The 24,517-nt window shown below is 53.3% G+C and overlaps 2 protein-coding genes across 3 annotated transcripts; one reads left to right on the top strand and one right to left on the bottom strand.

Moving 5' to 3' along the window:
• Positions 1-209: 209 nt before the first annotated feature.
• Positions 210-9,532, top strand: YBX1 (Y-box binding protein 1). 2 transcript variants are annotated; one of them, XM_084274578.1, is made up of 8 exons: positions 210-507; positions 894-957; positions 4,130-4,163; positions 6,394-6,483; positions 6,699-7,001; positions 7,392-7,474; positions 7,564-7,841; positions 9,153-9,532. In XM_084274578.1, exons 1-7 carry the CDS (start codon positions 351-353, stop codon positions 7,808-7,810), a joined length of 978 nt encoding a protein of 325 aa, XP_084130704.1. In that variant the 5' UTR covers positions 210-350; the 3' UTR covers positions 7,811-7,841; positions 9,153-9,532. The 2 variants fall into 2 exon arrangements, with proteins under 2 accessions (XP_084130704.1, XP_084130705.1); XM_084274579.1 differs by having other exon boundaries at positions 259-507; positions 7,576-7,841.
• Positions 9,533-12,629: 3,097 nt separating this feature from the next.
• LOC311200273 (claudin-16-like) lies at positions 12,630-24,211 on the bottom strand (the record flags this gene model as incomplete). Its single annotated transcript, XM_084274474.1, has 7 exons — positions 12,630-12,721; positions 13,226-13,417; positions 13,577-13,741; positions 14,702-14,804; positions 15,113-15,234; positions 22,864-23,028; positions 23,926-24,211. The coding sequence occupies 7 exons, from the start codon at positions 24,209-24,211 to the stop codon at positions 12,630-12,632; spliced, it is 1,125 nt and encodes a 374-aa protein (XP_084130600.1).
• Positions 24,212-24,517: the final 306 nt, after the last annotated feature.

Genomic DNA, 24,517 nt, shown 5'->3' on the forward strand with positions numbered 1-24,517 from the left:
CAGCCAATGGGCGTGTGCGCCTGTGGAAAGGCAGGTGATTCAGCCAATGGGCGTTCAGTGAGGGGCGGTAGCCGGGTGGGGAAAAGCCAATGAGTGCTCTTGCCGTTTAACGGACGGTCCGTGAGGCGAATAGGGCCGCGCGCGGGCGGGGCGCGCGGGGTGGCTAGCCGGTGAGGGCCGCCATTGTGGCCAGTTCGATCGGTATCGGGAGCGGAGAGCGGAGCTCAGCGAGCCCGGAGCAGGGAGCAGCCCCCCCCCCCCCCAACGGCCGGCCTCAGTCACCATCACACCGCGGGAGGCGGCGCAAACCAGCCAGTCACCACCACCGTCCGCACCGAACAGCCGCCGCCATGAGCAGCGAGGCCGAGACCCAGCCGCCCGCCGCCCCCGTCCCCGCGGCGGCCCCCGCCGCACCCGCCGACTCTAAACCTAACGGCGGCACCGGGAACGGGGGGAGCGGCCTGGCCTCGGCGGCGCCTCCCGCCGGCGGGGACAAGAAGGTCATCGGTGAGAGGGAGGGTCGGGGGGGGGGGGTCGGGCGCGGTGGGTCGGGCGGCCTTGGCGGCGGCGCGAGCCCCCTCCCCCCTCTGCCGCCGCTGAGGGGGCGGCGCGCGCGCCGCCTCCTCCTTCTCCTCACGGTGCGCGCGTTCCCCCGCTCGCGCCCGCGGCGGCCGTTGGGCGCTCTCGTCCTCCTCCTCCTCCTCCTCCCTTCTCTCCCCCCTCCCCTCCCGCGCGCGCCGCCGGGCCCCCGCGTGTCGGCGGATGGGGGCGGGGCGGCTCAAGATGTCCGCCACGCGGGGCCTTTGTGTGCGCCGCCCCGCCACGTGCCGCCCTGACGCCGCCGCCTCCTCTCTTCCCCCCCCCCCCCCCTCCCTCTATCCCCCCTCCCTCAGCAACGAAGGTTTTGGGAACAGTGAAATGGTTCAACGTGAGGAACGGTTACGGCTTCATCAACAGGTGAGGGCCCGGCGGGGCGGGGCGGGGGGCGCGCCGTGGAGAGAGGGCGGGTTGGGGGGGTGGGTGGCAGCGGCTGGGCCCGGGCCCGCCGGGGCCTCTGCGCGACCTGTGCCCGGTCAGTGCAGTCGCTCTCCGCGGTGAGGTACGTCCGGCCCCCTCACTGGCGGCTTGTACCCGGTTGGTTCTTGGCTGCGGGACCCTCAGCCTCGCTCTTTAGCTGAAGGGACTTGGCTGGGTTATCTTGGCTGCGGTGGGATGGCTTATTCGGGGTTGGTTTGGGGGGTTTTCATGTGCTCTGCAGGGCTGGTGAAGGCCTTATGCTGTTGGCTGTTACAGGCCCGAAGCGTTTGAACTCCCGCCTGAAGTTGGGGCCCGTCGGGGCAGAGAACTGGCTTTGGGCGCCGGGGTAACTGGGAGCGCGCTGGGAAACCCTCGGCGCTGATGAGGGGCGCGGTGCCCGGGCTGGCTTTGTACCGCAGGGCCTGTACAACGGGGCCTCGAGAGGCAGGGGCCTGCAGGGTTCTTCTTATGACAGGAGCTGGCTTTAAAGGAAGAATTTCAAGGTTTACTGTTGTAAAATGACTGAAAATTGGCATCTCGGTGAAGCCAGCCTGTAGTAGAGGCATCCTTGAACTGCTCTGCAAGCCACTTTGTGCTGGTGCTTTTATTGGGCTGTTAATTTAGGTTTGGTCTAAGTGCTGATTATTATTTCTTTCAACTTCTACCTTATGACCCACTCTGAAGGGTCTGCCAGGCTCCTTGGTTGGTTTCACATCGGCAGCTTTAAAAATTCAATGCCCAGTTTGCATTCCTGTAGCTTTTTAACGTTAGACATTGTGTAGTCATCAGTGCTGTAAGCTTTAGCGTCCCTTGGCCTTTGTAAACGCGTAGAAAATCATAGGCCACAAATCCTCCCTCTAGGGAAGGCTTTTTTCCTGTTTCCCTCAGTAGTGGAAATGCTCAGCTATGTGAGTCAAGCAAGGAAGCAACAGCAGCTAGTTAAGACATCCGAATGGCTTCCCCAGCCATTAATTTGGCAGCTGTTTAATCCCTGAGGTTGCCATTTTTAATGAGAAACCCAGTGTGATCTCGTGTTATCAAGAGATTAGAGCCACAGCCTGAGAACCAAACTGGAGGACATTTCCTCAACTCTGGAATCTCTCTGGCTTGCTGCAAGGGAAACTTTGTGGGAACTCTTGCCCTTGCTTGTCTCTGCTTCAGCCAGGTCTGCTTGCAGCTAAATTAGCTTTGGAACTAAAATTTAGCTTCAGTGTAGATGCATGTTACTTTCCAGTATTTCCTGTGTTCTCTTCATGTTAAAAGTGTGTTTCTGCTCTTAAGGGCTGGTTGGAACTCTTTGAGTGTCTGTCAGTTGTTTCTCACAGTTGTCAAAGTAACAAATGGATGTGCAGGCCACTGACTTACCACAGTGGGAGCTGCACGTTGGTACCTGGCTTGGTATTGAGTGCTCTGCTGGGTGTATCAGTAGCATTCTCCTCATCTGACTGCCTGTCCCATCCCTTCTTGATTTTAGGGGTTAAAGATGTTGAGGGGAGAATTGTTTAGTGCAAAGAGAAGTGAAAGGGCTTGTTAGGTCTTCAGAATGCAGGTTTCTTCTTGTGCCATCTCAAGTTTTCTTGGAGAAAGTGCTGGCTACTGTTAACATTATCCAAGCCATAGTGCTGCTCCTAGATGTGCTTGCTGGAAGATGCTGTCAGGAGCTGGGTGACAGGCATCAAGCTTCAACACTGAGCTAACTCTGTGTACACCTTGAATGATACCTGTGTAACATCATTCATTGATGACAAGTTTTGATGACTTCCTAAATGGCAGATAGATTTTTCAAAAGGACTTTATAAGCATCTGGTGTGATTGCCCAAAATCAAACTTGGGCAAGAGTGTGGAGCATCCATGCCTGCAGGGTGCAGACACTGAGCACTTCCTACCACCATTTTTCCATTGAGAGTGAAGGAATGTGCTGAGCATTTTTGTTACATTTTCAATATTTATTTATTTTTTGAAACTGTAAACCTGTTCCTGGGCTCTTCTGAAGGTTTTCAGCTTTTGGAGTATCTGGTAAGAGATCTTATGTTGCAAAGAAGAAAGTATTTAGACTGAGGCTTTGCAGAGGCTTCTGGATGCTGCATCCTGGGACTTTGGAGATAAGGTGCCTTGTGATGGTCAGACCAGCTCTGCTTGTGGCCTTTTGACTACATTTTTCCAGTAACCTTTGAGGCTTGTAGGCACTGATTCCATGAGGAAACAAGGTGACTTTATTTTTACTGGTGCTGTCTGACAGAATAGCCATAGCTTGGACTGAGTTTTTGGAAAAGTCATTCTCATGTTTTAAAGCCCCTGCTGAGGAACACTTGGCTTTATCTTTTAAAGAAAAGAGCAAGAAAATCATGCTGCTTACATGCATACTTGCAGGCTTTCCAGTTCTGAGCATGCCTTTGCACAAACCTGCTTTGCAGTGTCTAACGAGTCATACTGGGAAATAAAAGCTCCTTTGCTGCTGATTTAAACTGCTCTGCAGACTAATACTGCAACGAGGTTCAGTTGCATGTGGCAGCCTGGACCTGTGGCTGAAAGCAGCACTCAAACCAGCACAGAGGCTTTTGGCTGTGCCTCCTAGTTGCAGAACAGAAACTTCCTTCACTTGACACCATGTTGGGGCTGCCCAGCCTCACTTAGCATGGTAATAGTGCAAACTGTATCATGCTGAAGGATGCTTTTGGATTTTTGGATGTATAAAAACCCAGCTTGAGCTGGTGTCTGTGTTTTTTGTAATGGGAGAAATCCAAACAGCTCCCTGTCAGAAAGGAACAACCAGTTGCTTCCAGGTGTTTCTTCTGCAAATATCCCTTTGGTGTGGGATGTGAAGGGTGGAGGAGTGTGCAGGAGGGAGGAAGAACACTTTCACACACAGCTTACTGGATGTCAGTGTGTGCACAGAACCTTGCACAGGCTGCCTGATGTTCTCTTTACTACAGGTAGTGAGCTTGGAGGGGAGCAGTTGAGAGCAGGTTGAGGAGAAAAGTAGCTTTCAGAATCAGCCTGTTTTGGTAGATGCCTGTTTTGTGTGTGTGTGTCCCCAAACAATGGAATATTTAAAGTGGCTTGATTCAGTGTGTGTATCATATGTGAATTTGCATTTCCTGTTGTCTTGCAGGAATGACACCAAGGAAGATGTGTTTGTCCATCAGGTAAGGTTTCCTTGAAACTGAAACATGTTGCTTCTCTGGAACTTGCTGTGTGCCCTGTGTGAGTGGGCTTAGAGAGGGTGAGAGCACGAGCTTCCCTTTCCCAAGAACTGTTCTGGAACACAAACAACTGTTTCTCACTGTTGGATTGCAAGCAGAGCCTGCTCCTGAGGACAGGAGATACGTGGGGTTGAGCAGGCTGATACTTAACAGTGTTGGAAATGGCCCTGCCTGTAAGTACACTCCTGACTTGGGCATAACTAAAGTCCAGTTAAGTTGCCTTGTGTATTCATAGAGTTGTTAGTAAGCTTATGGAAATAAGGTTAAATGAAAAGCTAGCAGGAGGGAAAGAAATTAATTAGGCTGTAATGGAGCTGAAGTGCCAGTGAAGCCTTTTTAAGGCAAAACAGTATGGAGTTTATGGCTCCACTATTTCAGTGAAAGACTATAACCATTTTAATGGATGCTTTGCTTTTTTTTTCCCCCCAATTAAACAGATAGGTGAATCATAGAATCATAGGTGCACTTAAATATTATCTTTAGGGGAGCATGTAAACCTCTGGAAACCAGACCAGAGTGAGACTGCACACTGCGCTCATGGAGTTGGCTGGCCTTAGTTTAGTCCTTGGTGTATGACTTGTAAGTCTGTGTGATCAGCAGTGTGTTTATACACTTTCTGTCTTAGGATTTCTTGTTGTGAAGAAGCCCACAAGAGTTTAGTGGAGTGTTTAGTGGAGCGTGGCTTACTTCTGGCATTCAGGAACCTATGGATTTTTATGCTGTTTAGAGTTAGGGGTATACTGCTGCTGTTGTAAACAGAGGGAGAGAAAAGTAACCCTTGGAAAGTGATCTGACTTGAGTTTGATCTGCCAAATCTCAGTCAGCTTCTTGCTCATGCTGTGTCTGAAGTACCTGTTGTTAAAGTGCAGAGGCATTTGTTTATAAAAGGTTATTCTGTAATGGGCAGTGGAGAAAGGCCAAGTGAGTCTCCTTGTGTTTGTGTTCCCAGGCAGGAATGTATATCCTGAAGGAAAGTGTTCAGGCTTTGCCACTCAGTTTGCAAGTAGGGTCACCTGTAAGTCACCTTTATGTGATGCTGGATTTCAGGGCTTGTCATGTGTTGCCAAAGTACAGTTTGGCAATGATTTCCTTTAATGAAATAATTTTCATTATAAAACATTTTTTGAGGTCTAATCTGAAAGAAACCAGTTTCTTAAGGAGTTACAGCTGTGTGTGCTTTCTCCCCATCCCTATTATCAAGCTTGGCTCTCATGAAGAGCTGTTAAACTTGGCTGCTGTTGCAGTAAGGCTTCCTGCCTTTCCCTAAAAATCCCTTCCTTTACAGGAAGGGACTCAGTGGGCATGCTTTTTTCATGGATTTTGTTCCATTTAAAGGAAAAAAAAAATCTATTAAAATTTTGTGGCTGGTGGTTTTTGTGAACTTATTACACTTCTATTACTGTCCAGCTAGTGTTTGATGAGCAGAATGTGGCTGAGGAGGGGAGTGTGTATTGGGTATGAACTCACCTGTCAGAAATCCAACCTGCTGCTGAATAGCACAGAAAACTCTGTGTTTTCTAGTGATGTCAGTTAACATGCAGGTACTGATGTGAGTGTGTGTCTGGTGCTGATGCCTTGGAAGGGCTAATCCTCTGCATATCAGATGTGGGCAGAGTAGGCTTGTGATGAACTGGTGGATGCTGTGGCTGAAGTGAGGGCATTGGAAGCCTTGGAGAAGGAGATCTATTTCTGTATGTTGCTTGGGAGCTGTAGGCTGCTGTATGCTGTAACGCTGTGGGAAATGGTAGAGGGCAGGAGATCTGAGTGCATGATTGGAAAGGGATATGTATTGGTGTATGTAATTCAGAGGAATGTATGAATACTATTGGGGTGTTTAACACTAAACTCTGGTTTGCAATACCATGGCCAGTGTGGGTTGGTTTGTTTGGTTACTCAAACTGCTTTTTCAGCTAGCAGGCAGCATGCTGACAGATTTTTCCAGTCAATGGTAAAGCTGTTGGCACACTTCAGACAGGCCAGAACTGTAGTAATACAGGTAAATTTTATGCCTATTTGGATTTTCAGTGTGGTGTTACGTTTTTCAGGAGTACAGGTCTTCTTCCTAAGACACTAAATAGTCATTTCCTTATTTAAAAATACAAATCTTCAGATATGCTGAGTAGGATTCTCATGCTGTGCCTGTAAATGTAATTCTGCAATGTTGTGTTGTTAGACTGCCATAAAGAAGAATAACCCCAGGAAGTACCTCCGCAGCGTAGGAGATGGAGAGACCGTGGAGTTTGATGTGGTTGAGGGAGAAAAGGTAAATACATCTCTGGTGGTAAGAGTATGGACAGAAAGTGTGGTCTGCAGGCTTTGGTGTGGTGCCTGTGGTTTGAGGCAATGCCTGATGACACCCAGGCAGACGAATGGTTTTTCATTGCTTTACAACAGGGATGTAAATCGTTGCTCAGCACTAAATTATGCTCTAAGTGATGTGCTGCTGACTGTTGACCTAACGCTGTCCCCGCTCTTCAGGGCGCGGAGGCAGCGAACGTTACAGGTCCTGGTGGAGTCCCAGTGCAAGGCAGCAAATACGCAGCAGACCGTAACCATTACAGACGATATCCACGTCGCAGGGGTCCTCCGCGCAACTACCAGCAAAACTACCAGAACAGTGAGAGTGGGGAAAAGAACGAAGGAGCAGAGAACATACCAGAAGGTCAAGCCCAGCAACGCCGTCCCTATCGCAGGCGGCGGTACCCACCTTACTATATGCGTAGGCCCTACGGGCGTCGACCACAATATTCCAACCCTCCCGTGCAGGGAGAGATAGTGGAGGTAAGGTTTGCTGAACTGGCTCGGCTGCTTCGGAGCTGGGTGGTGGCAGGCAGCTTTTTGCCACTTTCTGTAGACAATCAGGATGGGTTTTGGGTAAGGTTTGGCAGTAGGATGAAAAGTTCTAACAGATGTCAGTGAACTGAAGGTTCTTCATGTTCAGATGTCAGTGAGCTGAAGGTCTTCATGTTCCAGCTTTTAAAAAAAACCTCAGTGTGTTCAAATTTGTGTTAACTTCCTGTATGATTAACTGGGAGAAACACAGTGTGTGCCTCAGGAACACTGCTCACCTTGTTGTACACCTCAGATGTCACCCTCGCAGCTTGGCTGGTTGTGGTGTTAATGGGCTTCTGCCTTGGGCTAAGATTTCTTTTTTGGCCTGGTGTCTTCCAGGGTGCTGACAACCAGGGTGCAGGAGATCAAGGCAGACCAGTCAGGCAGAACATGTATCGAGGGTACAGACCACGGTTTCGCAGGTATGCTGCGCATCAGCTGCTGCTGGGTAACGTTCTAGCAACAGGGACAGACCATGGCGATGGTCAGGTGCTGCATTGTTAAAGCCTAGCTTGACTTTCAGGGGTCCTCCTCGTCAAAGACAGCCTAGAGAGGATGGGAACGAAGAAGATAAAGAGAACCAAGGGGATGAAACCCAAAGTCAGCAGCCACCTCAACGTCGGTACCGTCGTAACTTCAACTACCGACGCAGACGCCCAGAGAACCCTAAACCACAAGATGGCAAAGAGACGAAGACAGCCGAACCACCAGCTGAGAACACGTCCGCTCCCGAGGCCGAGCAGGGCGGGGCTGAGTAAACGCCGGCTTACCATCTCTACCATCATCCGGGTGCGTGGCTGGGGGTACAGTGCCCATCACTGACCTTTCTTTTCTTCCCAGCCTTTCCTTTAATTCCTGCCTTTCACAAGGTTTGGACTGTGCTTGTTCCTGTAACCAAACAGGCTGTGTGTGTGTGAGCTCACTAGTGTCTGTGAAACTGCTCTGGGAGACTGCATACCAGTGCTGATAAACTGAGGGTTGGGTTGCCAGGCTTTGATTGGCATTGATGGAGTCACTAGCTAGAATGCTGCTAACAGTCTTGGCACTGCTTGGTAGTTGGGGCTTACAGTAGCCTCCATCTGCCCAGATGTAGTGATTTGAGAGTAGTGAGGGAAATGCTGAGCTCTGCAGGTGCCTGAGTGTGAGGTCCTGTGGTGCTGGTGTGACCTGCTGCTTGTGTGCCTAAAGGTCTGTTAAAGCCTTTCTTTGTTGCTGGGCAGACTGGCTGTCATTTGGAGCTTGTTTGGTGCTGTCTTCTGACAGCCAGTTTTGATAATCTCAGAATATTTTTGTTGCTAGGTCGTCTTGTTCTGTTTTTTTTTTCTGGCCCCTCCTTGTTTATTCCTCTTTCCCTGTTTTCTTTCCCCAGCATTGTATCCCATTCCCATTGTGTCTCACTCCTCGCCTTGAGGGGCAATCAAAGGGAAAAGAGGCATTTAGACTGGTGGGAGTGGTGAGGTGAGCAGGATGGACAGGGAATGCAGGAGCTGGCTGTGGCAGGAAGCTTGGTGCCAGCAGCACCCATGGACCTATCCCAGCTCTCAGTGCTTAGTCACTCTTTCAAGGGCTGAGGTGATTCCCTGTGTAGATGGATGGCTCGATGCCTCTTCAGGCCTTGCCATGGGGTTTGCTATGTGCTTGATGTGAACCTGTGTCTTATCCTGGCATTCATCATCATGGTTGATGCCACAGGCTTTGGAGAAACCCCAGGAGGACACGGGGTTGTCATTTGATAGTGTTGGAGAATGAGCTGTGGTTTCTGTGGTCTGGCTGGTGGCTGCTGAAGCCATGCTGCCTGTCAGACACAGGTAGAAATCTCTTCAAGCCACCTCCTGGAGGTCTTCAGTGGCCTTCCTGGGGATGCCCAGGATTCTCCAGCTGTGCTTCCAGCTGGGTGTCTGCAGGGCCAGGTGGTTTGAGCAGCCTTCTCCCTGGGAGGCTGTCACAGCACAGATGAGATCCCTTTGCATCCCGGTTCAGCGTCCTCTCTGGAGTCCTGTGCTCGTGGGAGAAGGCTGGTGAGGGGGCTGCAGAGGCCACACACCACCTGTACAACCCCTGCCAGGGGTCTGATCATCCTTTGTGTTTTTTCTCTTCCAGTTTAGTCATCAAAGAAAAGATTAAAGAAACGAAGAAGAGAAGAAAATGAAATTCCAGCAATAAGAAATGAACAAAAGAATTGGAACTGAAGACCTTAAGTGCTTGCTTTTTGCTGTTGACCAGATTACTAGAACTATCTGCATTATCTATGCAGCATGGGGTTTTTATTATTTTTACCTAAAGAAGTCTCCTTTTGGAAACGATAAACACGTTTTTTAAAAGCCTGTTTTTTCTCAATATACCTTTAAAGGTTTTTAAATTGTTTCATATCTGGTCAAGTTGAGATTTTTAAGAACCTCATTTTTAATTTGTATGAAATATACACCTGATTTTTTCAAGTCAAACTGCAAGCATCTGTTAATAAAGGTCTTAAAGAATTACCTTGTGTGCTTCCTCCTTCTAACCCCACTATTGGATCAGAGGGTTGAAATTCCTTGTTCATAAGAACTTTGCGGGAAAATGACTGCTTTATTTCTTCATTTGGGCTAAAATGGGGAAAAAATAATGAAGAGATAATTGAGCTGGGGCAGGGCAGCTCTGTCCCTGCTGTGATACAGAACTGAGGTGGTGTGAGGGTGCTGAAGGAAACAGAAAGGGAATTAAAAACACAAACCACCCCCCAAGTTGTTGCTGAAGATGAGCAAGGTACAGCTTGTTAGCTTGCAGGGGTGATGATGCCCTCACAGCTGTGGTGTCTCGTTCCTGCTGTGTGAGGTGGGAATTGAGGGAAAAACAGGGAAAAAACCCCAGTTGGGTTTGAAATCCGGAGCCTCCAACAGCAGCTGTGTGCTGCAGACCACAGACCACTGCCACTGTGGTGGTTTTGGGGGTGATGGGTCCTTGTGTCCCTGTGGTGGTGGCTCTGTCATCACACTGGCATGAGGGAGTGTGGAGCCAGAGCCCCACCTCGCTGTCATGCAAGTGCTGCTCTTGTTTTATTGTCTCCTGTGTGCTCCTGGGCTGTTGGGTTTTGCTCACACTCTGAACGCTTGTAGCTGTGCTGACTGCCCAGCCTTGAGAGCACCCACATCTGGCTGTTAAGCCCAGGCTCTCAGTTGTGAATATGAGCCAGCAGTGTGCCCAGGTGGCCAGGAAGGCCAATGGCATCCTGGCTTGTATCAGAAATAGTGTGGCCAGTAGGTCTGGGGAGAGGATTGTGCCCCTGTACTGGGCACTGGTGAGGCTGCACCTTGAGTGCTGGGTCCAGTTCTGGGCTCCTCACCATCAGAAGGACATTGAGGTCCTGGAGCGAGTCCAGAGAAGGGCAACCAGGCTGGGGAAGGGGCTGGAGGGCAAATCCTCTGAGGAGCAGCTGAGGGAGCTGGGGGTGTTGAGCCTGGAGAAGAGGAGGCTGAGGGGAGACCTTATCACCACCTCCCCTGCCCTGCCAGGAGGGTGCAGAGAGGTGGGCGATGGTCTCTTCAGCCAGGGGACAGGAGATGGGACAAGGGGCAATGGGCTCAAGCTGCCCCAGGGCAGGGTCAGCTCAGCTGGGAGGGAAAAGTTCTTCCCTGGCAGAGTTGTGGGGCTGTGGCACAGGCTGCCCAGGGAGGGGCTGAGTCACCCCCTGGGTGTGTTTAACAGAGGGGAGATGAGGTGCTCAGGGATGTGGGTCAGCACAGGATGGGAATGGTTGGACTGGATGATCTTCGAGGTCTTTTCCAACGGTGTGATTGTGGGCTTGTTCCTTCACACAGCTTTGGTGAGCAGATTTCTTCATTTTTTAATTTAATTTTTTTTAGGTCCCTGAGGAAAAAAATTTCTAGCCTTTCAAACAAATATTCCTAATGTGATAAATTAGCCCAGGCTAATAATGCTGCCAGACCTGCTGTATCCTGCAGCATGGGAGTGGTTGGCCAGTGGGGTTTTACACAACATCCACAGCAATGAGCTGTGCAAGTAGGGTGAGGGGAGGAATGATGTCACAGGAGGACCCTGGTTTGGGGCTGGGGGTGCTACTGCAAGGCTCTGCTCTGGTGCAGGGACTGGCTGCAGCCCCCAGGCAGTGCCTATACTGCCTGTTGTGGCTGCAAAGCCCGTCCCAAGGAGCTTCATGCAGAGTTTGTGCGTGGTGACCTTGGGCTCAGAAGTAAGGAATAAGGACAAAGACTAAACAGCAATTCTGGGGGCAGTTAGTGGTGTTTTGGGGTTCTGGGGTTTTATAATAGTTTGTAATTAAGATGATAATTCACTTGAAAAACAAGTGGGGTTTTTTTTGCGTGGGCTTCAAAGCCCAGTTTGCAGGTAGAGAGACTCCACTGGGCTTCAAACTGACCCACCTCCTCAAAAGTTCCTCTGATTACCATCCCATAGTAACACTAATTAGCACTCTAGGCTATTAGCTTTACCTAGATTTTAAATCCAAACCTTATGCTGGGTTTCTGAGTGCCGGCAGCTTCCAGCTGTGTGAATGATCAGGGCCAGCAGCCACGTGGAGTCAGTGTTGCTTCGTGCAGGGAAGGCTTTCCACTAAATTCCTGCCTCCAGGAGGTCTTTTCTGCACCTTGTCCCAACAGCTTCCCCAGGGGACATGGGCCACCTCTTTAAAGGAAAACTCTTACGGTTTTGGGGGATTTTGGGTGGATGTTTTCTTTCCATGAAACCTTGTGGAAGTGGGAGAAGCCTTCCTCTGACGGAGTCATGGAATTGTCTTGGTTGGAAGGGACCCTTTAGATCAAGTCCAACCATCCCCCTTACCTGCCAACCATCCCCAAACTGTGTCCCTCAGCACCACATCTAACCATCTTTGAAACACCTCCAGGGATGGAGACTCCACACTTCCCTGGGCAGCCCGTTCCAATCCCTAACAACCTTCCTCATATCCAGCCTAACCCCCCCCCCCGGGGTAACTGGATGCCATTTCCTCTTATCCTGTCCCTTGTCACTGGGGAGAACAGGTCAGCCCCAGCCTCTCCACAACCTCCTTTGGGGAGCAATTAGTGTCCCCTCAGGCTCCTCCTCTCCAGGCTGAACACCCCCAGCTCCCTCAGCCGCTCCTCATGACATTGATTCTCCAGCCCCTCACCCTTCTCTGGACACACTCCAGCACCTCAAGGTCTCTTCTGGGGTGAGGGGCCCAGAACTGAGCGCAGCTCTCAAGGTGCAGCCTCACCAGCACTGAGCACAGGGGCACAACCCCTGCCCTGCTCCCGCTGGTCCCACCATTCCTGACACAGGCCAGGAGGCCATTGGCCTTGTTGGCCCCCTGGGCACACTGCTGGCTCGTGTCCAGCCGCCTGTCAGCCAACACCCCCTGGGCCTTCTCCGCCTGACAGCTCTCCAGCCGCTCTGCCCCAGGCCTGTAGTGCTGCCTGGGGCTGTTATGCCCCAGCTCCAGCTCTCACAGACCCTGCAAGCAGAGTGAGCCCTAAAGCAACTGCAGAGAAGTCCCAGTACAGGTGAAGGAGCTTTAATGGGGTTAGGCTGGGAGGAAGAGTGTCCCACAGTGGGGCCGAGTGCAGGAGGCGCTGCGGCCTGTCACACGCGGGAGTCCATGGCGTACATCTTGCCGGTGGCTGTTCGGCCCTGGGGCTGGGGACACCTCTGGGGTTGCCAGCGGCTGCTGGAGTCTGGCAGGAAAGAGTTAGGGCTGTGTCATGGGTGGCAGTAGCAGGGGGACTCTGTGTGTGTGGGGGGGGTGACTTCCACCCTGTGGGACCAGGCGTAACAGACAGAGATGGTGTCTGGTGAGGCATCAGCTGCCCCACATCCCTGATGGTGACATGACTGGATTGCCACCAGCGTGTCTTTATGGCCACTGGCTCAGGCTTTGGCTGGCCACAGCTACTGCTTTGGGTAGATGTCAACACACCTTCACTGAGACCTCTAGGTCCCACAGATGTGGATGCAGCATTTCTGTGCCCTCTCCATGCCCTTACAGGGCTTTTGGGTTCCTCACTCAGCCCAGTCCTGCCTGGCCTCCCCAGCCAGGATGCACAGGCAAACTGTGAAGGGGTTCCCCTTGACTTGGCTGGACACTGCAAGAAGTCCCTGCACCCTCTGAGCTGCTCCTTCACCCTGTGTACATCCCTGCAGGTCAAAAACCTATATGAGGTGGGCCAGGAGAGACTGACCTGTGCAGGCGTAGAGACAGCAGGTGAGCAGGACAGCTGATAGGAAGCAGCCCATTGAGCCAGCCATCCCCAGCCAGCACGACCACCCAAAGTCATAGTGGACCCCCAGGAATATGTTGCGTGACACCAGCATGGCCCTCTCCATGTAGACATCCACCGCATACCACACGGAGCCCACAAGGCCCAGGATGCCTGAGAGGAACAGGGCTGGTTAAGAAAGAGCCACACAACATTCCCCCCCACACCCCCCCGTGCTCCCCAAGGCCCCTCTGAGGGGGTGCCCCTGGCTCCCAGCATCTTCCCATGTGCCACAAGGTCCACGTGCCCCCTGAGGCCTCCCCAGCCACGCACTCCCGATGCTGAGGATGACACCGGCCCCGTAGCACATCTTCAGTTTGACATGAGGCTCTTCCTTGAGGAACTTGATGCAGTCGAGCCCAAGAAGCAACGTGGCCAAAGCCAGGCCAGCCAACAGGTCTGCTGTGATCAGCAGGGTCCGTGTCACCACGATCTTCACTGATAAGGGAAGGAAAACAAGGAAACCAGAAAGGGGACTGAAGAATGGTCAGAGCAATAGGTCCCCCCACTCCAGATTGCTGCTTGTGTCCCTCCTAGAGTCATCCAGCTCACCTGTGGGCATGGCCATAGGGGATACCTGCACTGGGACCCACCAACCCCATGCCTGCCACATGCTGTAGGCAAGGTACTCACCAGGCCCATCTGAAACCTTTCAACAGGACTTAATAAGCCCATTATTGGACCAGCTCAAGAAACCAAATTAACTTCTGGTGCTCCAGTCAGCACCTGGAATGTGGTGACCTCCTCAAGACCCTCTCACACAGCCTGGACAGAAGATGCTGCTGTCCAGACTGTCTGGTTTTTCCTCCAAGTTGTGCAGCTGGGGATTTGAATGTCACAGGTCACACCACCCAGCCCTGTGATGCTTTTTCCCAGAGCAGCACAACAGCTTAGTCCATGCTGACTTCTAGTCCCCTTCTCCACTGCCTAAATCTGCCTTGTCCTGTGTCACCACCCTGTGCAAGGGCTCTTTTGTGCAGGGCCTGATGTGCCCTGTGCAGGCCAGGAGAAGTCTCTGCACCAACTGGCTGTCGATGAGTTGAGGGTACAAGTCCTTGGGTAGTGAGAATGATCCTTACCCCTCCCTGCAACACCAATGGGGTTGCAAATCCCACCAGGCAGTGGAGGGCAGGAGCTGTGCCTGGGCTTTGTGTGCCAAAAGACTTTGTTGTGAGGTGACATGGCTCCATGGCTCCTCCCCTGCTTGGTGACCCCATGGCAGATTTGGCTGAACCATGGGTTGCAGTCCAGGTCATGCTGGTGGGGCAGGAGGAGCCCTGGGCCTGCACTGCTAACTGGTGAAGGTCAAGCCTTTGCAACAAAGGTCATCTTGGAAAGGGAAGAGGGAAAACTGTTACCTGTGAACTTAAAAACCACCACTGGTCCACACCCTCTTACCTGGGTGGTCGGCCAAAATGGAGTCATACTGGTCACAGGTCCTGACCCCGTCCTGCATGTTGGTGACACACTCCCTCCAAAGCCCACGGCATTTGTGACTTACCTGGAATCAGGACAAAGACAAGCAAAAAGCACCAAAAAGCACCCCAACTCCCCAGGGATACCCCAGCCCAGCCAGATCTTCAGGCTCTCACTACCACAGCTGGACATGTCCCACTGACTCCCTACTCAGGACTTGTTCTCTCCTCCTCCTGCTCCAGCATTTCCCTCTCTAACCCACCAAAACTCCTGCAGAAAGCAGTGGGTTTGTCCCACCACATCCCCTTTCCAAGTCCATGGTGCAACCCCATGGGTGTCAAGGCACCCACCTTGCTCACAGCTGCTAACCTTGAGGGTGGGTGCCCTGCTCACCTCCAAGCTGTCGTCAGCGTTCACCATCCAGCAGTCAGTGCAAGTTGCAAGGAGCAGGAAGAGGGTTGAGATCAGGGCAAGGCCAAACACTGTCACCTGCAAGGCTGCGTTCATGGGGTGACCTACAAGGGCATAGAGATCTCTGCCACCTCTGCTCTGGAGGCTTCCCAGGTGCCTGATCCACCAAGGGTGAAGTATCACCTGGACCAGGGTGTTCTCTGGGCCCCTCTGAGTTATCTGGGGGTCCATCTCATGGGACTTTAGCTGAGGTTGGGCCATGAGGTTGGCATGTAGCCAGGGCCTTCAGGGCTATGTTAGTTTCATGGTGGAGACATACTCCTGCTGGGATGCTCTCCAGGTGTCCTGTCTCTGAAGGTGCCAAGCGTTAGTTCTTGCCCTTTAGGAACCAAAAGCTGCTGGAAGCTGTTGGCAAACATCTGCTGTTGTTAAGGTCTGTGACCTGCACGTCTCCCCTGGTACCCTGGGGTTTTCTTGATGCCTCCATCCCTGCACCTCTGTGATTTGGTGGGAGTATCACCCACCTTTTCCTGCTGGTTCTTTTCCCCAAGAAAAGCAACGAGGTGCTGAAACACCAGCAAGTGTCCCTTGGAGGTGTCCTGATCACTGAGCCAAGGGTGCTGTGCCCCTGAGTGCTGCCAAGGCTTTCCAAAGACCAGAGAGGGTGGGACTATTTGTTCTCCATTCTATCCAGATGTGGAGGAAATTTGCAGGAGGGGGGAGATGTGCCCAAGGGATAGAATCCAGCTGCCTGGGGTTGTTATGACCCAAGTGCAAGATCTGGGTCTTGCAGGGAAAAACAAAAAAAAGAAAAGAGAAGGAAAGGAAAGGAAAGGAAAAAGGAAAGGAAAAAGGAAAGGAAAAAGGAAAGGAAAAAGGAAAGGAAAAAGGAAAGGAAAAAGGAAAGGAAAAAGGAAAGGAAAGGAAAAAGGAAAGGAAAAAGGAAAGGAAAGGAAAGGAAAGGAAAGGAAAAGGAAAAGGAAAGGAAAGGAAAGGAAAGGAAAGGAAAGGAAAGGAAAGGAAAGGAAAGGAAAGGAAAGGAAAGGAAAGGAAAGGAAAGGAAAGGAAAGGAAAGGAAAGGAAAGGAAAGGAAAAGGGAAAAGGAGAAAATAAGCCCTTAGCCCTGGCAAAAGCCATCTCTGAAGCCTGTTGCCAAGAAAAGGCGCTCGGGGGCAGCGTTACCTTCAGCACAGGCTCATCCCTGCTGGGGTGGGACGATGGCAAAAGCTGGACGTGGGTCTGGAAGGCTTTGGAGCGCCGGTGGGATTGGATCCTGACCCACCTGCTGGAGCCAGGGAGCTGCAGTGCCTGCTGGAGCCTGTGCTGGGCTATTTAAGGGTTCCCAAGCCGTGTCCCAGGGGCTGTGTGCTCCGTGCTGTGCTGGGCATCCCTGCAGCTGGAATGGGAAGAGGCTGGAAACAGCCTCCCAGAAAACCAGTCACGTGGGGAAACCTGTGGGAACCCACTGGGAACACTCCCCAGGTGGGGGACTCTGTGTCCTGGGCTAATATCCCATTTTTTTTTTAATTAGACCTTTTAATTATTGCCTTGGGGTGTGGGGGGAGTGGCCTGAGACGTGTTGAGTGCCCAGGCCTGGTGCTGGAGAAGTGGAGAGCTGGGGGGAGGTCAGATAAAGAAGCTCAAATACAAAGAGGGTGGGGAAAACTCTTTGGCCAGGCATGCAGCCAGTAATTAACCCCTCAGAATCCCAGAACCACACGGTTGGAAAAGACCTTTACGATCATCAAGTCCAACCATTCCCATCCTAAGCTAAACCACATCCCTGAGCACCTCATCTCCCCTCTGTTAAACACACCCAGGGGGTGACTCAGCCCCTCCCTGGGCAGCCTGTGCCACAGCCCCACAACTCTGCCAGGGAAGAACTTTTCCCTCCCAGCTGCTCTGACCCTGCCCTGGGGCAGCTTGAGCCCATTGCCCCTTGTCCCATCTCCTGTCCCCTGGCTGGAGAGACCATCGCCCACCTCTCTGCACCCTCCTGGCAGGGCAGGGGAGGTGGGGAGAAGGTCTCCCCTCAGCCTCCTCTTCTCCAGGCTCAACACCCCCAGCTCCCTCAGCTGCTCCTCAGAGGATTTGCCCTCCAGACCCTTCCCCAGCCTGGTTGCCCTTCTCTGGACTCACTCAATGTCCTTCTGATGGTGAGGAGCCCAGAACTGGACCCAGCACTCGAGGTGCAGCCTCACCAGTGCCCAGTACAGGGTACAATCCCCTCCCCAGACCTACTGGCCACACTATTTCTGATCCAAGCCAGGATGCCATTGGCCTTCCTGGCCCCCTGGGCACACTGCTGGCTCATGTTCAGCCTGCAGTCACCCAACACCCCCAGGTCCTTCTCTGCCTGGCAGCTCTCCAGCCAGTCTCGCCCCAGCCTGTAGCTGCTCGGGGTTGTTCTGTCCCATGTGCAGCACTCTGCACTTGGCCTTGTTAAACCTCATCCCACTGGTCCAGTCTGTTCAGATCCCTCTGAAGAGCCTCCCCACCCTCAGGCAGATCAACACTTCCTCCCAGCTTAGTGTCCTCTGCAAACTTGCTGAGGGAGCATTCAGGGAATGTGCAGATGACACTTATCCCATTTCCCTGGGATTTCAGCCTGGGGCAGGTCCAGCACACAGTGGTGAATTAGTGCTGACAGTGTCCAGGAGCATTTTGTACCTCAACATCCCAACATTTACAGCTCAAGAATTGATGCTTCATGGACATCCACCGTGGGGGAAGTTCTGCAGTGCCAACCTGTGGCTGTGTGCCCTGGTGACACCTATAAAATAGATTTATTTCCATCTTCTCCCCATCCAAACAGTCAGTTTATTGGGCATCAATCTAACCTGTCCTGTTGGTGCTGAATTAAAACCTTTCAAAGGATTGAAAAGATACAGGCAGAGGGGGAGATCCAGCAGAGTCATTGAACAATTAAGATGATTTCCCTGGTTAATGAAGGGGGGAGTCAGATCTGGTGTCCCACCAGGTTTGTCAAGCCCATGTGTTAAAATTTAATGGTGCTGATGGGAGACCCAAATCTTTGTGTTTTAGCACCCAGGGTGTGTGGCACGAAGCTGCTGTGGCTGGGAAAAAAACAACCAAGGAAAGGGTATAAAGAGGTGTTCTCTTGTGGGACCATCTCACAGAGGTGGAGAGGACTCTGCAGGTGCCCTTGGGTCAGGCCAATGACTAATTAATAAATTAAACCAGAAGTAAAACCCCTCTGCATGTGGGCTGGCTGCAGGGCCCCAGCCAAGGGCAGCGTTGCCACAGAAACATCTTCCTGCTGAATATCCCAAGGGGAATGCAAGGGGTTTCCAAGTTATTTTAATACAGAGATATATTGAAATAGAATTGTTTCCACTCTGTTATTTTCCTTGTGTTCCAGGGCTGTGACAATTTGGTGAGCTTTGCTGTGCTCTGCCCTGGTCAGGCCCCACCTGGAGTGTTGTGTCCAGTTCTGGGCTCCCTGGGATAAAAAAGACAGGGATCTCCTGGAGAGAGTCCAGAGGGGCTACGGGGATGATGAAGGGCCTGGAGCATCTCCCCTGTGAGGAAAGGCTGAGTGAGCTGGGGCTGTTCAGCCTGGAGAGAAGAAGACTAAGGGGGGACCTGATTAATGTTTATCAATATCTGAAGGATGGGATGCAGGGGGAATGGGCAGCCCCTTTTCAGTGTCTGTGGGGACAGGACAAGGGGCAATGGCTGCAAGTTGGAGCACAGGAAGTTCCACAGCAACCTGGGGAAGAACTTTTCCCCAGTGAGGGTGAGGGAGCCCTGGGACAGGCTGCCCAGGGGGTGTGGAGTCTCCATCTCTGGAGAGATTCCAGCCCCGTCTGGACGCCGCCCTGTGCAATATGAGCTGGGGAGCTGCTTTGGCAGGGGGTTGGACCCCAGGAGCTCTCCAGGTCCCTTCCAACCCCTGGGATCCTGGGATTCTGGGATCTTGGCATCTGTGAGAGTCCTTTTCCTTTGCTTCTGCCTCTTTCCCAGGGTTTTGGACACAAACAAGTGAGGTGACCAGAACCCCAAACGTTGTTCCTCACCCCAGTCTTATTTAATAAGTGTGTTTTGGGGGGACCCCCCATGCTCCAGCCCGGGGGGGGGGGTCAGTCAGGCAGAACCCACGTGCTGCAGTGAGACCAGCGTCCCGGTCCCGTATTTCATCCTCCTGTGCCATGCAAAACACCCAGGGGATTGTTCAGAGGACAGCAGGAGCCTTTACACCCCCAAACACAGTGGTAAGTCACTGCTCAGCTGTTTTCCCACCCCTGACACTTTGATCTGCTTCCAGCCCCAGGGAGTCATTCCCAGGGAGCCCCATGGGGATGTCATGGGAGTCACCAAAGCCCCCCAGTCCCTGATTTTGGAGAGGTTTTTGGAGGTTTGGAAGGGGGAAGAAGGATGACATGATTTTAGGAAGACACACGTGATGGGACATGGTTTTAATATCACCCAATCACAATTTTTAGTAAAAACCATCAGCAAAAAAAAAAGCATTTAAAAATCCCACCTGGTCCCATTCCCAGGGCCATAGAAAAGTTAATGCAATTTTATACTACAAGAATCAACCCATTCTGCTACACAGCACCTTGCTCTTGATAGAAAAAGGCCTTTTTGATTGATTTTTTTTTCCTTTCTTTTTGGTTTTTAAGCAGAACTTTCCTTTTCAATCCTCACTGTGGTACCTTGGGCTGTGTGTTTTTGGAGGGGAACCCTCTAAGTTGGGTTCAGCCAAGCAAAGCACCTGATGGGTGAAGACAGACTATAAGGACTGCTCTCCCCTGATGGGTGAAGAAGACATTTTTACAGGGGGTCTGCGATTTAAAAGAGAAAGAGGCCTGTTAGTCCCATGTGAGAGAGAGAAATCAACACCACCACCCTCCTCCCAGCAAAGAGAAAGCATCAATTCCACCCCAGCGTGGTCCAGGACACAAAGCAGCACAGGGGCATAAAGTGTAACAGAGGAAAATGAAAGAAAATGCAGGAAAATAAAATAAATTAGAGCAAAATAAAATCATAGAATCATAGAATCATAGACTGGTCTGGGTTGGAAGGGACCCCAAGGGTCACAGAGCTCCAACACCCCTGCCACAGGCAGGGACACCAACCTCCAGGCCTGGAGCTACACAAGGTTGCCCAGGGCCCCATCCAACCTGGCCTTGAACACCCCCAGAAATGGGGCACCCACCCCCTCTCTGGGCAGCCCCTTCCAGCCCCTCACCACTCTCTCTGCAAAGAAATTCCCCCCAATATCTCATCTCACCCTTCCCTCCTCCAGCTTCACCCCATCCCCCTTGTCCTGCCAGTCTCTGCCCTTTAACAAGCTGATTCCCCTCCTGTTCCTCTGCTCCCTTCAGGGACTGGAAGGCTGCAATGAGGTCCCCCCACAGCCTTCTCCTCTCCAGGCTGACCCAGCCCAGCTCCCTCAGCCTCTCTCCATAGGGGAGCTGCTCCAGCCCTCTGATCATCTCTGTGGCTCCTCTGACCCCTCTCCACCAGCCCCACATCTTTCTTGTCCTGGGCCCCCAGCTCTGGCCACAGGACTCCAGCTGGGGCCTCCCCAGGGCAGAGCAGAGAGGGACAATCCCCTCCCTGTCCCTGCTGCCACCCCTCTGCTGCTGGAGCCCAGGATCCCATCGCCCTTCCCAGCTGCCAGAGCCACTGCTGGCTCATGTTAAATTAGAGCAAAATAAAACAGAGCCAAAAAAAAAGCAAAATGACATTTAAAAAATCAGCTCCTTTGGTTAATTTTGATTGAAAAAATAAAAATAACAATAAAAAATATGTAATCAAGCTCTTTGGGTGATTTCTGTTCTGCTGCAGGTTAGCTGGCATAGCACACATGCTGTGGATGGGTGGATGGAGGTGCTGGGAGGGGGGATTGAGGGGATTTACAGATGGAATCGGAGCTGTGGTGTTCCCAGAGCAGTTAGCAGCAGCCCAGCCGAGGTACAAGGAGGTGGAGGCAATTAGCATGTGGGGTTTGAAGCCTTCACCGCCCCCTCCAGGGGATCCTGTTGGGGTACAAAGGGATTTGGACACAGCGGGGAGGCCTCAAAATTCACAGGTCTGTCCATCTGCTGCCCAAAATAGCTGCACTGGGCACCAAAAATGAAAACAAACAGCTGCTTTGTGTTCAAAAGCCCTTTTTTGCCTCTTTTAATTTGCCCAGCGCCGTTTATTCTGCTGCTTAACAAGGCCACATACTTGTGCCTGGTGAGAAATAAGCCCAGGGCTGATTTTAGCTGGTGAAGCTCAGCTGGAGCACCAGGGACTGGGTTTGAATTAAGAATTAATACTAATTAAAAAAAAATGTTACTTCTGGGTAGCAATGAGGCCAGGGGAACTCTCACACCCTGAAAACATCCCTCTGCCAACAGCGGGATGCAGGGATGCTGGAGCCCCGGGTTGGGGTGGGTGGATGGGGTGATGGAGGTGCTGATGGAGGAGGGCAGCAGGAAAAGCAAGGACTGCCTTTGCTCCTGAGGAACATGGGATGCAGAGTGTGTGTGTGGGGGGGACCCCAGCACAATGCAGCTCTGTGCAGCACACCCCCACGGGACCCGCAGCGCTCCGCGGCAGCCACGTGACAGGCGGCCGCCGTCCAGCCACCCACGGTGTCCCAGCCATCCTGAGGAGGGCTGGCTGGGGGGAGCCTGGCAAGAAGGGATACAGGAGCTATGACACCCCCCCACCCCCCCAAGAACCCCCTGTTTTAGAGGGTATTGTGAATGGTGCTGAACCATGGCAGGCGATGAGGAGAAGGACGGTCTCACGGGTCATTCAGTGACCACGCGGGGTGGGAGTGCCAGGGTCTTGCCTGGTTTTTGGGAGGGGAGGGAGGTGCTGGGTGGCAGGAAGGTGGGGTTAAGGGGTCAGACATACTCCCGAGCTGTGGAAGGCTGTGACTGCCGGTAGTACTGCTGGCCTCGCCGCTCCTTGGCAGGGCAGGAGCAGCACAGGAGGGAGCCCCCCAGCAGGGTGAGGCTGGCAGCCCCCCAGCCGATGAAGAGAGCCGAGCCGAATTCGTACCTGTGGCAGTAAAGAGAGGAGATCATCAGGGGGGTGGAGAGCTGGGAAAGGCAGAGGTGCCAGCTGAGGATGCTCAAAACCCTCCTGAGGCTGCAGGCAACATGGAGGCAAACGTTGGATCTTCTCTCTCCTTCACACTAGCTGGATCCAGCTGTTTGGTCTTCCTCACTTTAATCTTCCCTTGGGCTGAAACTGTGTTGCCTGACTCTGTCCCAGCACTGAGTCAGCAGTGGCACTGACTGAAGGTGACAGCACAGGTCCCATCCCCTGTGGCACAAGCTGCCTACGAGCTCCCACGCTGCCAAAACCAGCATGGGAAGGAAGGTCCAATGGGAAGGGCAGGGACAATCTGGGCTGGCAGATAAAGAGCATCCCCTGAGCTGGGCTCTTACCTGGCGTTGACAGGGACTGTGCTCTCTCTGAAGAACTCATAGGTCACCCGTGTCGCATACAAGGACACAGCAGCCAACGTGCAGAGACCTGGCCATGGAAGCACAGAACAGTTTGGGCTGGAAGGGACCTTTACCTGTCATCTAGCACAACCCCCTGCGATGAGCAGGGACAACGTGAACTAGACACCCAGCGTTGAACAGCAGCGACGCCCCATCCACCACAAAACCTCTCCCTTCCCTGCATCAAACAGCTTTTGAAGGGTGTCTGAGGTCTGCTGCATGAGGGGGGTGCAAAGGCTGGAGCTGCCTTACCTGAGAGGACGAAGAGAACACCCCCAGCTACAGCGATGCGGCTCTTGGTGACGGGATCGTCTTCCCCAACTCGGGTGCATTTCATGCCCACCACGCTCACAATGATGCCGAAGAAGCCCAGGAGGAGAGAAATCACCATGAGAGCCCGAGAGGTCTGGATGTGAACTGCAGGCAAGGAGTTGGGGAAAGAAAAGCCATTGGCCAGCATGTGCTTTCAGCCAAAGCCAGTCTCCAAAACAGAAAGCAAGGTCACCTGGTGTCCTGTCCTTAACCCTGTCCTGGCTGCCTGACTCCCGTGTGACTTCATCCCCGCACAGCTGGTAGGGACACCTCAGCCTCAAACCAAGGCACCGCTCCCTGTGCCTTCCCTGACCTTCCTCCCTGCCACACTCATCTTCACCACGATTTCCCAGGCTGGGAAACACCTCACCCCCAGTGGCACCACCGTTCCCAAATGCCCCGGGGTGATGCACAGCTCTGGGGGTTGTGATGTCCCCACAGGGCACTGTAGGTCCCAAAAGGTGATGCCCAGCATGGAGCTCAAACTTACAGGCGTCAGGGGGGTCTCAGACACAAAAAGGGGCTCAAACACATGGGGGGTGGGGTGGGGGGAGGGCATGTGTCAGACCTGGTGGGGAGCTTGGGGGCCAAGAGGGTCTCACAGCCACAGGGTGAAGATGGGCAGCTTGGACCTTCGCTGTGGCTCAGATGAATGAAGGAGAACAGGGGGGTTCAGGCCCTTTTGAGGGAGGCTCAGGTGCATCGGAGGGAGCCAGACCCTTTGCTGGGGGGTGATGCAAGAAGGTCTCAGACCTACTAGGTGGGAGGGCGGGGGAAGGGTCCTTAGATCCACTGGGGGAACACAGATGGGGAGAGGGTACAGAGCTCAAACCCATCGAGGTGTGAAGCCCACAGAGGGGCTCAGACCCGCAGGGAAGTGAGAAACACAGGGGAGCTCAAGCCCACGGCAGGGCGTCTCTCTCCCTTGGAAAGAAGCGGGGCTCAGCCCCACGGCACCCACCCCCTCCCCCCTTTTCCCCTTCCCCTCCCCGTAGTACCCACCGTTGAGGGAGAGGAGCGAATCGTGGAGGCGGCACTGGACCTGCCCGGTGCTCTGAGCGGCGCAGCTCATCCACAGCCCCTCGTGAAGCCCCACGGCCGTGATGATGGCATCCCCGGCGTACGAGCTCTGCCTCCACTGGGGCAGCACGGCCGCGGCCAGCGCCGCCACCCAGCCGCCCAGCGCCGCCAGGTACCCGGCCAGCTCCCGCGCCCCGCCGCCCATCGCCGCCGCTTCGCGCCCGGACGCGCTGCGCTCCCCCCCGGCACACGAAGCCACCCCCCCCATCCCCGCCCACCCCCCCAGGCCACGCCCCCCGAGGTGGAGGGGGTAGGGAGGGGTGTGAGGGGGGTCCTTGGGAAGAGATTTGGGGTCTGGGGGGGGTGGGGTTTGTAGCCTAATTGGGGAAATCCCAAGCGACAGAGGGGGGTGATGAGAGGGGGGGGTGCGCACAGGATGGGGGGAACCGGGGGTTGGACCCCACCCCATCCTCCTGCATCCCTGGGGGGGGGGCCAGGACCCCGCACTGCAGCCCCGGGGGTGGTTCCAGGAATGTGGGAGGGGAGCAGGGAAGGGGGTCGTGCCCCCCACGCC

The sequence above is a fragment of the Gallinula chloropus genome (genome assembly GCF_964237585.1).
Source record: "Gallinula chloropus genome assembly, chromosome: 23".
Taxonomy (NCBI): domain Eukaryota; kingdom Metazoa; phylum Chordata; class Aves; order Gruiformes; family Rallidae; genus Gallinula; species Gallinula chloropus.

Coding starts and splice junctions, on each gene's coding strand:
- YBX1 (XM_084274578.1), top strand. CDS start 351: ATGAGCAGCGAGGCCGAGACCCAGCCGCCCGCCGCCCCCGTCCCCGCG. Junction 958..4,129: donor GGTTACGGCTTCATCAACAG/GTGAGGGCCCGG, acceptor GTTGTCTTGCAG/GAATGACACCAAGGAAGATG. Junction 6,484..6,698: donor ATGTGGTTGAGGGAGAAAAG/GTAAATACATCT, acceptor CCCGCTCTTCAG/GGCGCGGAGGCAGCGAACGT.